A 16,725-nucleotide genomic window follows, 5' to 3' on the forward strand; every position below is an offset into this window, starting at 1 on the left:
ACCTTCAGTAAAAACATATGACATCAGCTTTCTTTGGATTAACTTATTACTATATTGCTGTATTTTATTATATCCTACACTGTAAAACATTGTGTAGAAATTACAGTATTACTGGCAGCTAGTTGCCAGTAACTTATTTTACATTGATGTTATTTACGGTTTGTTCAAAGTTAAATGAACATGAAACATTTTCAGTCTTTATCTTCTACAGTAAGTTACTGGAAACCAGCTGCATAATTACAGCTATTTTTTACAGTGTTACTCCAGTATCAACGTGATCTCATAAGAATCTGTGTGTGTTTTACGTATAATATCGATGTGTTGACAGGACTAATACATTAATAAGTTACGCATGTGGCGTTTTCTCCTATGAAACAATAATTACACCAAAACACAACATAAGTTAACAAAAGAAGTTAATTTGATTCACTAGCCAGAACCCACATTTTAAAATGAAGGCAGCTCTGGGAAACGCATTCGGACAGTCTTCATAAGGAATTCTGTTTGAATTATAAACAGAGAGAGCTTTTTTGACAACTAACTGAAAACTACAAAACTAATGTCTCACTAGAAATGCAATTAAAAGTGCAAGTGTAAAATATAACTTTATTTACAAGAAATTTGTGCTCCAGCCGCTTTCTTGGCCATTATACTTTTTTGAAACTCGACCCGGCTCGACCAATCACATTTCTGTGCACACAGATGCATAGAATTGTGGGACAAAACAATAAAGATATCTCAGGAGACAGTAAGTAAACCAAACACTGAATTCAGACGGGCCTTGATGCCTTCCTTGGAGCTTTGGGATGCAGTCACAAAGGCAGTGATATCAAATGCTCATTGGCTCTTGCGTGCTATATCATAGATTTGTGACATTGCTGTCTTTCAGTCGATGTATGTTTGAAATATAAAATGCTTGCCTTCGAAGAGAGAAGCCGGATTAACATTATCGTGGATTAATAACTTTAATACTTCTCTGTTCTTCATAAACTCCAGAGAGGACTGCGGCTGCAGCACATTGTCATTTTAACCCTTGTGCATCCTTGAGGACATTTTTTGGCTTTTTCAGTTTTTTTTTTTTTTTGTATAACTTTGCCTGTGTTAATGCTAACTGCATAAAATTTGCCACAGGTGTGTATTTTTATTGGAATTTTATTATTTCACCTTCATTTCCTTAAAAAAATCTATTTTCTACTAGGTACACAAAATACTTCCTCTCAGGACCTTTTGGACAAAAATGTCCCCATTGAAACCCATTAAAACTGCAATTTTTAATCCCGGTGCCATTCAACTATACAATTATGCAATCTTTGTTAACAGGCTTTCATTCTGTTGGCAAGGCTTCAAAATTTAAATTTTTACTATTTTTTACCAGATGGTGCCATTTTTTCAGGTTTGGCATATAAAGCAAATTATCGCTTTATTGTTGTTTTCTGCTGTTTTTGGCTTATGCATATTATAGAGCCAATTAGATATATTATGAAGCTATAATTGTGTGGGTGTGTTGGTATGGATGTCAGAGTGTGTTTGTATGTGTGTACTGAATGTGTGTGTGTGTGTGTGTGTGTGTGTGTACCTGGTAATTATCACAATGTGGGGACCAATTGTCCCCACAAAGATAGGAATACCAGTATTTTTTTGACCTTGTGGGGACATTTTGAGGTCCCCAGGAGAAAACAAGCTTATAAATCAAACAGAATGATGTTTCTTGAAAATGTGAAGTAGTAGAAGGGTTTCTGTGATGGTTGGGGTTAGAGAATGGGGTAGGTAAGGGGAATAGAATATACAGTTTGTATGGTATAAAATGCATTACGTCTATTCTGTGTAATTAATAGCATTTAAAGGGTTAAAATTCTGAAAATTAATGAATGTTTGGTCATTGTGATAAGAGCTGATGCTGGTTAAAAAATGGCATCAGTGAAAGTGAATAATATTTTTATGACACTTTTTTGACATGGACATTTTTGTCCTTTATGGACCTGAGAGGTAGTTTTTTTTTTTATCTGATACTGCATAAAAATATGAATGCATACAAATTAGTGTTGTTGTTAATCATTGATATATCCAAGGGTCTAATAATCAAAGAAAAAAAATCTGCTTAGCATTTAGTAAATTGAAAATAATATTTTTTTTTCTTTTTTTCATAAAAAACAGCAGTGGCATTATGTAAACCAAACAGCATTTAAAGGGTTAAAATTCGGAAAATTAATGAATGTTTGGTCATTGTGATTAGAGCTGACAGAAAAAAATGGCATCAGTGAAAGTGGAAAAAAATATAAATCTATAATATTTTTGAGACACTTTTTGGACATGGACATTTTTGTCCCCTATGGTATTTTTTATGAAAATTTGCAATAAATTATTGTGCTTACACTTCTCTGTCTGTTATGCTTTTAATTTTTAACAGTTTTTAATAAACTGTTTTGTGTAGGACTGTATTATCACCTTAAAATATATTTTAAATGCCATTGTTACAAAAAAATGTCTTACACATTTCTGTCCACTACATTGCATAATTTTAAAAGATTAATAATATTAATACATAATATTTTAAATTTGTAGGTATAAAAGGTTTAGGGTTAGATTTGGGTTAGGGGGGTAACATTATCGATAAAATGATTAAAGGGAAATTAAACAGCAATCTTTATGATATGAAAGATTTGTAAATGTTTCACGTTTTGTAGCTGTAAAAACATAATAATGCTACGATTAAATCTTGCAAATATGTCTACATTGTACACTTTAGCATATATTTAAATGTACAAAAATATGTTTTGTGTTTTTGAAAGCTGCATATTATTACTGCATATTAACAGTAAGACCAGGCTGCCAGTAAACATGACGTTTTTTATGCAGTGCACTTGACTATAACATACTAAATTTCCAAAGATGTTTCTGATCTTATAATTTCACCTCAGTTGTTAGCATCCCTTTCTTAACATGTTGTAACAATGTAAGCATTGTTTGAAATGCTCATTGTGGGAAAATGGCTACTGTTTCACTTTCTCTTTTAAATTGTAGATCATATACAGCATACAGCAAGTTGCAAATAGTAATCCTTCCTGCCAAACGGTTCTAAATCAGGGGTTCTCAAACTTTTTGCGACCAGGGACCCCTTACAGGGTAGAAACCATTCAAAGGAACTCTTAAAATACTAACAGTTACTAAGCATATTTTAATGTTAAAACATATTTTACATTGAAAAAATGTCAGTGGTCGCAATCAATTTTTTAAGCTACATTTAAAAAAAATTGAAAAAAAAAACTTTTGTTTAAATGTAGCTTAAATAAATTGATTGTGACCACTTACCTTAAAAAATTGAGTAAATTGAATGAATTTACTAAAAAGAAATTCAGTGTACAATTGTTTCATAGTGTTTTTAGGAGGCTTTTTTGTTTATATTACATTTGAACTCAATAGTTCAGTACAGAAAAAGTCACATGATTCTTGGTTGTAAATACCCTTCTTAATAATTATAAAACACAATTATATAATTTATAACAAATATTTCACGCCCCTGGCTAACCATTTGAGAACCCCTGCTAAAAACAACTCAAAAATTTACTTTAATAGAAATGTATTCTTTGAATACTATAGTTTAATGAGACTGAAACCACACAAATGTTATACACTGTAAAAAACTAGAAGATGGATTAACTTTTAAGTTAAAAATTAAGTTTCAACTTCCATGTTTAAGTGAAAACACTTTAAATGAAGGTGTTTTAGGTGTTACCAATTAAAGTAATTTTTTAAGTTTATCCAACTTTTCACTTTTTACAGCATAGAGGACTAAACTAGACAATAACAATTACTATTGAATAACATAAACTACAATGAAGATTCAAAAACTGAGGAAAAAAGTGGTATTTGATCTTAGACAATATTTATCTAATAACACTTTTACACATGACACCTTACTGTGTCAACTACTCTTGATAATTTCAAATTAATAATCTTTCATTTAACCGGTTATATATTTTACCAAAACACTTGAAAATGATGTTTATATACTAAACATTTCTGGGAATGTCTATAAACGCAGCAGTGAAAAAGCAAAAAGGTCTTACATGTGTCAGTAGGAGGGGAGTGTCAAGCAGGTGTGACTGATACGTAGCTCAGCTCAAATACTTCAGCTTTTATTTGAGGTGGAAGATTTTAGACTTCAAACTCTGAACCGCACGCTGATTTCTCAGCAAATGACGACTATGCAGTCACATGATGGCTGGAAATGTCTTGATGTAAACAATGAGAGCATGCTGTCCAACACAGTTCAAGGGTAGCTGGCATGTCAGGCAGTGAGACATGTCTAAAACTCATTTAAATAGCATGTTAAGAATGATTAGGTTAAAAGCAGTTAAACTATAAACATAGAAACTACATGAAATATATTTTAAGAATTCACATGAGTTAAAAAAGCTAAAATTAGCAAAAAAGTGATTAAAAACTGTGAGCAGTAATAGCATTTAAAATACAAACTTTCACCTTCTTCAGTCAAAAGCAGTCAAAAAAGTTTGGATGCTCATCCTTTATTACCATTTCTTTTAAAACACAATTGGAATCTATTGAAATATACAGTACACTGGACACTTAAGCTTTATGCAAAAAAAAATGTTATAACAGTGGTCTCACAACATGGTGCCCACACGGAGTCTGTGAGTTGCCCAATGCCCACCAAAGCACATACTATCAATAGCATCAATTTTAATATTAATAATGTATTACACATTTTTTAATTAACTTGGCTTCTTTTATGTATGTTAACATTTTAAACCATGATGAAACATATCAACAAGTAAAATAAAATAAAATCAACAAGTAAAACAAAAACATTTTTAGTAGACTATTTAAAAAATGTAGCCATTCAGATTGTTTTATATATTGTGGTAGCCTTTGCTCACAAAAAGGTTTGAGACCCCTGGTATATAGCATAGTGTCATATTTGTCTATTTAAATCTTTCTAGCATGAAAAATAAAGACCACAAGAAATTCTGTCAAGTGTGGATGGATGTATTTCTATAAATTTTAACTGCTGGTTTTATTGCATCATTTAGGCTTATTTACTGGATCATTATATTTTAAAAAATCATTATATTGCTTGTGAACTATTTGATTGCCATCTAGAGGTTAAGATGAAAATGGCATGCTTCAGTGACACTATCTTATAAATATTTACTGTGTAAATCATCATTGCACCTAGTACACTGTATTGAGGCAAATGAGACATCATTCGATACTAAACCACTTTCAAAATTTGAATCTTGGCTGTGACATTTTGGGACAAAAATAAGGTGATCATAGGTCCTTAATACATTGGGTATTGCACATCATGTCTTAAGTCTATAAAAGTGCTTTAAATTTGTGCTTGAAAAAATTTTGAACAATTTTTTAACTATATACAAAACTTAATAAAAATGTAAATCATACAGAATGATCAAGTACCGTTAAATAGATGATGTGTATGTAATGACTGCTCCTCTAGTGGCACCAAATGGAACTGCAGCCCCTTTGTTTCAACCTAATAGCAGTAAAGGACAGCAAACTTTGTCCAAAAAATCTATTCCTGCCAATAAATAATCATTGTTGTAAACAGTAAATCTAAATTTTGTCGAAATCCCAGCTAAATCTGTTTTGTATTATTACACATTCCCTGCACCTGGAATCACCTAATTCAATAATATATAGTATGCAAAAATTAGTGACTAGTAGCCTATGTCCAAAATTTCTGTATGCATGAAGATGAAAAAATCCCTGATGGCCTACTGCTTCCACTTAGATTTCTTTGTGTTCTTACAGACACATTTCTGTCACATTGGGTCCCAGGATCTGAGGAAAAAACAAATAAAAAAATATAATAAAAAACTTTACTTAAAACTGTAAGCCTCTTTTTTTTAGTGTAAGGTAGCTACCCAGTCTCACGGAATTTCGTGATATAGTCACGCAACTCTTTGATTCTTTTTTCGTGATCGTATCACAAATTCCTGTTTATGTGTAATTGTCACGTATTGGTTACTCAACTGCTTTTTCCTATTTTCAAACCATTGTCGCTTCGGTTTAGGGTTAGATTTGGTGTTTGCGTTAGGATGTCACTTTAAGTAATGATTTATAAAAAAAAAAAAATCGGAATAATTTTTTATATTTTCTGATTTTTAAACCATTGTCGCCTGGCGTTGGGGTTAGAGTTGGTTTTGGGTAAGGATGTCATTTTATGTAAATCTAACCCTAAACCGAAGCAACAATGGCAAGAAAATAGGACAAAACAATTACTTGACAATTACTCGTAAACAGAAATTTGTAATACGATCACAAAAAAATTCGGAAATTTGTGAATATATCACGAAAAAATAATCAAAATGTTACATGACTATATCACAAAATTCCGTGAAATTGGACTAAAGTAATACATGCATTAACATGTATTGTACAACATCTAAGTAAATAATTTTCATGGGTGTTGTTAATAAGTTAAAAGTTGGACAAAGAATACATTTTTACTTTAGGTAAAACATTTCAGTTGAAAAAACTTTATTTTTTAAGCATTATTAATTGAAGTAAACTAATTGAAGTTTTGATCCAACTTTTCACTTTTTACAGTGAAGGTGACTGAACATATGACACATGATAATGAAAATGTGGTTAATGTTATATGTCTGGAATGCACTGTACATACTAGTATACCACAATATGTACTGTTTCAGTGGTCAAGAAATAGGTACTTAATTCAGCATGTAGGCCTACTGTCAGAGGGCATGATTTTGAATGCAGGGATGATGCTCCCTTGAAAGCCTTTCAAGTTTCCTTAGGAAGTAACTTCATAAAAAATGCTATCTGATAACTCATCGCCTGACTGTCAGGCAGCAAGGTAGCTGTCTTTGGGTTTGGACACTGAAAATGTTTAGAAAAATTTTGCAGTACTGTTTGGTGGCACAGAAACGACATCCTTCACCTTTGAGATAATCTATGTGTCTTCTTTATTTTGAACGGTAGCGGGCAAAGGGGGCATCCTCAGTTATTCCACCCTGACAAAAGAAAAGAGATTCATTAAAAGTTTATTTCATAAATAGTCCCATAACCCTTATTCAGTCCACCGCCATGTTGAGTCCAAACCAAGGCTGTGAGGGATGGGCGTCCAGAGCGTGCGCTTTAAACCTATTGTTTTGTGTCAGGATGTTGGTCATTCAGCCATTAAAACACAGAAAATACATCATTTTACAAATTTCCACATTACAAAGAACCTTAGAAGTCATGGATTGTTAAAATGAGAAGAGACATATGACCTAATTTGAGATGAGTATAGCGCATTGTGTACATAATATCTGTTTTGGATATTAGCCTGTTAGCTAATTGCTAATTTCTCATGTTGAAAACATGTTTACTTTTCTTTAAAACACTAATATAGTGCAACAATACTATATTTTATAACAATAACTACACTCTTAGAAAGGATGTGTTAATTTTTTACACATCTTTGTGCGTCAAGCTTTTCATAGAGATCCCATTCAGAGCGATCTTTAAAACAGACACGGACATGCAGCTGCTTGCCATAGGGCATTACTTCCGGGTTTAAAAAGTTGCGGAAGGGCGCCACCTGGTGGATAATAGAAAATCTCGTCATTGGCGGGGAAGTGTTTTCTCTTAATTGACGAGATATCTCGTCAATGGCGGTGAAAGAGTTAATGTTAAGTCAATGTGAAGATGCGTTGACGCTGCTGTGGCGGCAGCCCCGCCCGGAGTCACTCATTCAGCATGAAGGCTTGATATTGTCCATGAGCAGTCACCCAGAGCTATATGACACAAGTTCTTATTTCTATAGAGACAGGAATTAAAAGGACCTCGATTAGAAGAGTGTCAGTGAGGACATTGGGCAACCTGGTAAGTTGTAATACACATTTCACTTTTGAGTCACGTGACGTTTTTTGACATATAGTAAGGTTACCAAATACAAACCGGTAACTCTCTCGATAAATGCACGATCAACATCAGCCATCCTGCAAACAGACAACCGCATAGCACTTGCCCCTCCCACAAGAAGCGGATTTCGCCTCTGACCCGCGTCAAATGCTTGCTTTTTCTGCACGGCTAATTCGCTCTAGACGCGCGAATGCATTCAAACTGTTAAAGCTGCAAACTAGGTGCGGTAGACGCGATTTTGACCCCTGAAACGCGGTTGGTGTAAACGCAGCATAAGAGTGTAAGTATACATTTTCAGTTTGTATATATCATAAAAGTTTGTCTCATGTATTTTCTCTGTTATGTTTTTTCAAGACATAAACATTGACTTTATCTTTGACTTTTTTGACGTGATAGTTCGTTGTGTATTGTTAGAGGTAAAACCCTATAGCCTGGTCCAACCATTCATTTCATTTGTACAGAGAGTCTGGCCACGCTCCATTGCAAAGCGTTACTTCCGTTAAGGAGGGTCCACTGTTGAAGTTTAAAAGTATTGGATCTGCCCAGAGTCTCTCATGTGTGGTCGTGACGTATATCATGCGCCGAAACCGGCCGGAAACAAGTCAGAATGATCATGACTTATAATGATCAGAACAAAACTTAGCAAACATTGTTCTTGTTCCGGCTTTAACTTCTGTATATTCTGCAGTTTTGCAACAACGGACCGAATAGCTTTTCTTACGTCTTTCTCCACTGCAATTACTGAACTACAACTCAAACTGACGCACAACCTCAACATCGTCGTTCTTAGCCACCCCCCTTTGTTTGCAGATTGGACCTGCAGATTTTTGCCAGAGAAAACGAAACTCTACACAGCAGTCCCAGACGTTGTACTGAAGCGAAATGAAAATTAAGCGGAAGCACGTAGGAGGGCGGAGCCAGGTTAGTAAAACCCCATATGAACCCCCAAAGTTGTGTACAAATGTTATTTAGTTAGAAATGAACCCTGCTTCTGTTAATTCCAGTCAATGTGCTTAAAAAACGTACAAGAGAAAAGTTTTAAACGTATTCATGCCTTGTGTTTTTTGTAATCTGTACAAATTGGAGATATGTGCTTAGTTATAGGACTACATTTAAAGAAAAGTAAGCATGTTTACAACATAAGAAATTAATGATTAGCCAACAGGCTAATAACAAAACAGATTTTATGAACACACTGCGCAGCTCTTATCTCGGTTTGGAATCAACATGGCGGCAGACTGAATAAAGTGTATTCAGTAGCTGGATTATTGTATTGACAATGTAATATGGTTTTGATGTAATATGGTATAGAAGCATACGAGACCCACCATCGGTAAATCATCAAGCCTTTCAAACTGTGGTCTCCTGGCTTGAACCACCTTCACTATCACAATTACAAGAATCATGGCCAACGTACTGAAGAAAATACACAGCACTGCAATGAGCCCAGGATTTCCAACCACAAATTTCTCCCCTTTACCTTCCAGAGCTACAAAAGACAATTTATTACTGTATATCAGTGTATAAAACAGCACATATGCAGATTTAAATGGCAAGGAATCTATCTACAACAGATTCCAGGACAGCTGTAGAAACTTTAATTTATTTTTATCTTCCGAATGATCAAACCTATGATGGAGGTTGCATTGTTTTGTCCTGTAGGACGTGATGTTCCCGTTGATGGTTCTTGAACAGTAGAATTGTTGGGCTGCTGTGTAGATTGTGAGGTGGTTTGTGTGCTCTTGGTAAGTGGCAATTGTGTTGTTTGATTAATAGTGTTGCTATTAAATTCTTCTAGTGTTGTCTGAGATGGAGATGTTTGTTCAGAGACGGTCTTGTTTGTGGATGATTGGTCAGTTGTGGGCTGATCTGTCAAACGGTCAGTGGTTGACCAAACTGTCGATGTTAAACGGTTAACAGTTGACTGGGATCCCAGATGTTTAGTAGTTGACTGATCGCTTGGATTGACAGTAGTTGACTGATCTTTCAGATGTTCAGTGGTTAACTGGGCTGTCGAATGGTCAGTGGTTAACTGGGCTGCCGACTGAACAGTGGTTAACTGGGCCGTCGACTGAACTGTGGTTAACTGGGCTGTTGAATGGTCAGTGGTTAACTGGGCTGTCGACTGAACAGTGGTTGACTGATGTGTCGTATGGTCAGTTGTTAATGGGGCTGTTGTAGTGCTTGGGTTCTGTATCTCTGTAGTTTGTTTGGAGGTACTCAGTGTAGTTGAGGAGGCATCTGGAGCGACTTGAAAACTACCTGTAAACAGAAATGTTATGTTCAGAGGTTGCTCTTTTAGAAGATTTTCCCCGTACACACTGTAGCTAAAATCAGTCTCTCTTTTCTGTATGCATAGTCTAGAAAATCACGGGGAATGCGGTACAAGCAGATAATTGTGTTGCCAGATCTTGGAAAGAAAAAAACAGCAAACAAGAAGAAACTTTGAATAAATAAAATAAATTAAAATGCGTTAGAAATGAAAAATGAGACAGTGATAAAATGGCCCACACCTGCCCACAAGTAGGCCTATAGCTCTAAACTTGATTGTTTATGAGCCAAGCCCAAAAAACTGTTATAACACATTGACATGGCACAATGTCAGAGTGCACTCTGCAAAGCTTTACAAATATATACAAACATATACAACACATATACAATGCCTCTGTAGACAGTGGTTTCATTAAAATTGCTGAAGAAAATAATTGCTGTCATTTGGTCAAAAAGCGAATGCTAAATGCACTTGATGCTGCTATGTAATCTCTTTGTCAATTATCGCAGTTTCGGGAGTAAAGGGCGATTTATAGTCGTGCGTAGGTTCTACGGCATAGCTATCCGTAGCCTGTGCATAGCTCTGCGTAGCCTGACGCGCACCTCGCAAAATTTTTAACAGCGCGTCAATTCTACACGGACCGCAAACGCTGTGATTGGTCCACCAGAACCCCTCCCGTCAGGTAAAAAAAAGTCATAGGTATTTCCGTTTGAGATGTTGAAAACAAAGATGAGCCAATTAGAGGAGTGATTGAACTCAAACTGCAACAAAAGTCGCTGTTTATTTACATCCATCATTGCTGGTCTTCTCAAATTATACACAACAAGTTGCTGTTTCTTCTTCGTTTGTGGCTTAACTTGCAAAGCTTCTTCTTCTTCTTTGGCATTTGCGCTGCTACTTTGGTTACACGCGTGGTTCATGCCTACCAGCGGCCTGTGCGAGTGTTTGCAAGTCGACGCGAACGACGACGCAAAAGTATAAATGAAAACTGACGCGGAACCTACACCGTCGCGGCTACGCCGTAGGACCTACGCACGACTATAACGAGCCCTTAAGTCTTGATTTGTACACATGGATCCTCCATTTAGGGGATTCACTCCTGCATTTAAATGTCGTTGTCACCAGTGTTGGGGAAAGTTACTTTTAAAAGTAATGCATTACAATTTAAGTTACTCCCCAAAAAAGTAACTAATTGCGTTACTTAGTTACTTTTCATGGAAAGTAATGCTTACGTTACTTTTAAGTTACTTTTGCGTTACTTTTTCTTACTTTGCTTGATCTCTTTCACGCCTTGCAGGTGTTTTTATGATCGCAAAAATGTCTAGCTCTGGCCTACCATCTCCGTTTCCGACTCAAACTGTTCCCGCAGTTTAATTAGTACATTATTTTATTTTTAAATCAAATTAATTAAACTGAAAAGTAACTTGAATTACTTTTTTAAAAAAGTAACTCTAATATTAATGTGTACATTTAAAAAGTAATGCGTTACTTTACTTGTTACTTCTGAAAAGTAATATTATTATGTTTTGCACGTTACTTGTAATGCGTTACCCCCAACACTGGTTGTCACTTCTGAAACTTGAGGACTAGAGTGAAGTGTGTATGTGGCTTTTGAGTTCTAAAAAAAGATTTACTTTGTCTTAGATGTTTCTTAAATTGCTTCAAAGGGACATTTCACAAGACTTTTTTAGGATTTCAAATAAATCTTGGTGTCCCCAGATACATATGTGAAGTTTTAGCTTAAAATACCATACAGAAAATGTATTATAGCATGTTAAAATTGTCAAATTGTAGGTGCGAGCAAAAATTTGCCGTTTTGGGTATCCTTTTAAATGCAAATGAGCTGATCTCTGCACTAAATGGCAGTGGTGTGGTTGGATAGGGCAGATTAAGAGGTGGTATTACAATTATAAGATCCCCTTCTGACATCACAAGGGGAGCCCAATGTCAATGAGCTATTTTTTTTACATGCTTGCAGAGAACAGTTGACCAAGTATAAGCTCGGTTGATCTTTTTCAAATTTTCTAGGTTGATAGAAGCACCAGGGGCTCATTTATGGCACAAAAAAGATATGTCCCCTTTAAAATAAATAATTTTAATTTATTAATAAATATTTTTTTATATTATTAAAAATTTTATTATAAACAGTAAAAGAGTTACAATTATATTATAATTATACTTTATTGTGTCTTTACTGTGTAATCCAGTAAATTCAGACATCAGCACAATATATGATTTGCATTTATGATTAGAACTAAATTCGAGCATTAAAAGCAGCAATCCGTAAAACTTTCAGTAACAAAAATCAGTTATTGGATATCTAAAAAAAAATCAGTGTTGAAAACTGCTTCTTTAACTTGCCCTAATTCACAATGGTATGCTTATAATAATGATTTATAATTTGAGCAGATGGGTCGGTTTCCCGGGAAAAGTTTGAAAACCGTCATTCGTCTTTGGTAATGACATTACGTCTGTAAACAAAAAAGAGGAAGCGGCCGCTTCATCGCGTGTGCTCCAGATGGGAGTTTGTAGCTTGTTTAGAAAACAGTTTTTAAATGAGTTTCTAAATGGCGGCGTTTAATCTAAAAAAATTCAAAAGACGATCATCTGGGGAACGACATCTAAATATACGAAGGGGCAAACAACAAGAACTTTGCAAACAAACACAAGACATACTAGACTAAACTAACAATAAACTTGTTATTAAACATCGACTGAAGACTACTTTATAATTTTACAACATACAACAAGACTTTACATTAAAGGTGTAGCGGAGGATTTTCTCGAATCTTAGAAAAGAACCGCCTTCTCCACTTTTAAAAAAAATGCAATTGCGCAACACTCCTGATTGACAAATTGGAGGACCAATAGTCTTGATGATCCACCCGGAAAAAGAAAATCCTCCGCAATACCTTTAAACTTGGAATATCCAAACGAACCAGCACAGGACAGCAAACACAAGGGAATTAAATAAGAGGGCAACCAAGAGGGGAACAGGTGATAATGAAGAAACGATATTGAGGTGATTAACAAGAAGACGAGGGGGCGGAGTCAGGAGATGACACAGAGAACAGCACATGGCCAAAGTCAAACAAACAACAATGACCTTGTGCTACATAAAATACTTTAGCAGAGAAAGCTTTCTCTGAACCGGAAAGGCATCTGTTAAAACACATGTGTTGTCATTTAGGGTGAGTGCACACCAAAGCTTTTACGCCGGCGGCTGGTGTATGTTTTTAATTGATTCCAATGGAAGCGTGCCGTTTTTCAGTGCTGAGAGTTAAAAAATATTTAACTTTGGGTAAAAAGCTCAGCTCGTCAATGCCAGTTTTCACGTGGCTGGCAGTCGGCTGAAATAAAGCTGCCAGGCGGCATCCAACGGGCGTTTCAGCCGCGTAAAAAGCTTTGGTGTGCATGGCCCCTTAGGGGCTGATAACACAAAACGCATTTATGGCAGTTGCAGGTGCCTTTTTTGAATGATTTTCTATGGGTAGTAAGTGTTATGCGCTGTTTATGCCCGCCGAACACCTTGCGGTTCTTGCGGCCAACGTTTGGTGTGATTAATCCATTAGTCAGAACAAACGCGGCAGATATATTACTTCACTTCAGTGTTTCCCACAGGCTTGGTGGCACATTCGCCAGGAGGATGGGTGAAAATAGATAACTAATATGGGTTTAGATCGGTCGTTTTCGAATGCAGGTGTACTAGGATGTACTTCTGTCATGTGGATGTATAATGACAGATCCCCTCTGATGCGGCGATCACAGACATCTGATTCATTTACACAGAGTAGTGGGGTGAAGCACAACGCACACACTTCGCAAATAACTGCAATTTTATATTTCAATCAGAGATGGCGATATAGAGGCCGAAGTTACAGACTGCAGCTTTAATCAGGATTTTTTAAATCAGAAAAACATTTAAACATAAATTTAGTGTGGTGAAACTTCTTTATAGCTATTGTTCCTTCACATGACTTATGTGGACATATGAAAGTACAGTTAAAATACTGTATGCTGGTTTATATTCTTACAATAGTTGATCAACTTTACTATCAAATACTCTTTAGAACACATAATGATGAAGATTATTCAATTCAAAAGCATTGCAGGTTGTATTAATTCAGTATTATTTTCCTGAATATGAAATAATGAACATGTGTATTTCAAGTTAAATCAATAGCATTGTGAAATTAAAAAAAGACATTCTCTTACCTTCTGGTACAGAAATGAGTAAGACAAATACTAGACAGGAAATCATTTTAGTCGAGTTGTTGTGAGTCAAAAAGTAAAATATGACAGGACTAAACAACAGTGAAACTCTCAGCAGACACAGAGTATATCCTGAGGAGCAGGATGTGGAGGTGAGGCAGTAGGCGTGGTTTCTGCAGTATGACTGAATAAATAACTGCTCGATTGTTTATAATTGTTTGCAATAAGTTTCCTTCAAGTTCACAATAGCTAACAGTGCTGTTTAATATTTGCATTAGGTAGATTCCCTTATTTGAGAACCAGAAATCTACCATCAACTTTGAAACTTTTTATTCACATTTTATTCAAAAATATTAACGTTTTATTTAATTAATTATTCTATATTTTCTTTCTATATTTCTACTTTATATGGTTCTGTGTGCAACATCACACGTAATACGGTACATGTCGAACATCACGTGACCAAACCAGAAAACTGGGTTGATCGCATTCGATTGCCGAGATGTACTATCGTAGCTTGTTATTGTTATTTGTAGTATTTTTATTTGTGTTATGTTCTTTTTATTGTAATATCTGAATGTATGTGAGAAGAAAATGCATTTGTCAAAAGCAAAGATTTGTCAAAACGTCTTAAATGCCTTGCAGAATGCCTCCGTAATCACACCTGCAATGATCTGGGGTCTCATCGATAAAACTTTGCGTATAATAAAAGTCTATACACACAAAAGACATCAAGAAATATTAAGACTTATAAAACAAAGCAATGTTCCCTTTATAAATCACATATCACCTGCAAGTGTGCGTACATGAATCATACTAAGATCCCACCCTGCAAGCCCATTCTCCCATCAAGTTTGTTTTTTATTGATCACAACCTATGCGTGTGAACTCGTGTACGCTTCATAAATGACACTTGTGTTAAGGGCGATTTATAGTCGTGCGTAGGTCCCACGGCGCAGCAGCGACGGCGCAGGTTCCGCGTCGGTTTTCATTTATACTTGTGCGTCGCCGTCCGCGTCGACGTGCAAACACACGCGAAACCGCTGGTTGGCAGTAATCACGCGTGTAACCACAGTAGCAGCAGAAGTCGTCACAGAAGAAGAAGCTAAGCAAGTAAACCCACAAACGAAGAAGAAATAGCAACTTGTTGTGTATAATTTGAGAAGACCAGCAATGATGGAAGTAAATAAACAGCGACTTATGTTTCAGTTTGAGTTAAATCACTCCTCAACTTGGCTCATCTTTGTTTTCACCGTCTCAAACGGAAATACCTATGACGCAGTTTTTTTACCTGACGGGAGGGGTTCTGGTGGACCAATCACAGCGCTTACGGTTCGCGTAGAGCCGACGCGCTGTTAGAAATTTTGTGAGGTGCGCGTCAGGCTACGCAGAGCTACGCACAGGCTACGGATAGCCTACGCCGTAGCTACGCCGTAGGACCTACGCACGACTATAAATCGCCCCTTAGACACTGCAGTGTTTCCTCTAGGATTTTTTTCAGCTGTGGCGGCAGGGGGCGCCCATAATGATTATAAATGTACATTATTTTTTTTTTAAGGAGAATATAGGCTACAGTAAACTAACATGTATTTTTTTATCATTTTCATGCTGTCATTTACTTTTCCTTATATTTATAGCATATTGCTTTTCTATGTTTGATCTAAAATGTATTTTCTTAAAAAACGTTACATAGCTACGTACGTAGTTCGGATATTTCATTGTAGTTTTAATGTAGTGTGCATTGCAAGTTGTGCTCGTGTTTAGCGTTACAGAGCTGTTGCAAACTCACGCACAGTCCTGTTTGATAATCCGCACCGCTGTGATTGACCGAACATCCATCAGCAGCAATTTTATTTCACACCCGGACCATTTGACATAAAGACGCCGAGCCGGTCACACCGCAAATCGCGCAGTTGAATAGAAACCTTTAACGGTCTTCAGACAGATCTTAAACACAAAGCACGGGGCCATTTAAAAACGAGTCAAATTTTGATCTTGGATGTTAGACCCGCATTTTACTCTTGTCTATTGAGTCCCGACCTGCATCTACAACGCAAATGACGCGCGAAAAGCCTATTATTACACCCGTTACATCAAATATTATGCGGTTCACCCGGGAGTACCCCGACCGTGCTGTTTCGTCTGAAAACAGATAAAACAGTCTCACCGTCTGCCTCAAGTTTCTATTACCAACGTTCTTTTCTTCCACGGGAATAATGTAAGTTTCCTTACAAACAGATTCGACTATTAATGTCTTGCAGTCGCATATAAGTAGTATTCAGTATTTAGCCTTTTGTTTTTGGACAAATATAATATCATTTAATGTGAAACTT

At 36.0% G+C, this 16,725-nt stretch overlaps 2 protein-coding genes across 3 annotated transcripts in view; both read right to left on the reverse strand.

Annotated features, from left to right (window-relative positions):
- pde4cb (phosphodiesterase 4C, cAMP-specific b) overlaps positions 1-4,103 on the reverse strand; it is a 115,805-nt gene extending 111,702 nt beyond the window's left edge. The window contains exon 1 of one of the 2 annotated variants that reach the window (XM_073875830.1): positions 4,068-4,103. The gene's annotated coding sequence lies outside the window, so the exon portion shown is untranslated. The remainder of the gene's footprint in view (positions 1-4,067) is intronic. The other variant, XM_073875832.1, reaches the window with a different exon arrangement.
- A 413-nt stretch (positions 4,104-4,516) lies between these two features.
- On the reverse strand, positions 4,517-14,548 carry cist1 (colon, intestine and stomach enriched 1). The gene is made up of 5 exons (XM_055183651.2): positions 14,396-14,548; positions 9,538-10,170; positions 9,237-9,397; positions 6,944-7,016; positions 4,517-5,823 (listed from the first exon to the last, which is right to left on the reverse strand). Exons 1-4 carry the CDS (start codon positions 14,439-14,441, stop codon positions 6,969-6,971), a joined length of 888 nt encoding a protein of 295 aa, XP_055039626.2. The 5' UTR covers positions 14,442-14,548; the 3' UTR covers positions 4,517-5,823; positions 6,944-6,968.
- Between the last annotated feature and the right edge of the window lie 2,177 nt (positions 14,549-16,725).

Source organism: Misgurnus anguillicaudatus, chromosome 14 (assembly GCF_027580225.2).
Source record: "Misgurnus anguillicaudatus chromosome 14, ASM2758022v2, whole genome shotgun sequence".
Classification (NCBI taxonomy): Eukaryota; Metazoa; Chordata; class Actinopteri; order Cypriniformes; family Cobitidae; genus Misgurnus; species Misgurnus anguillicaudatus.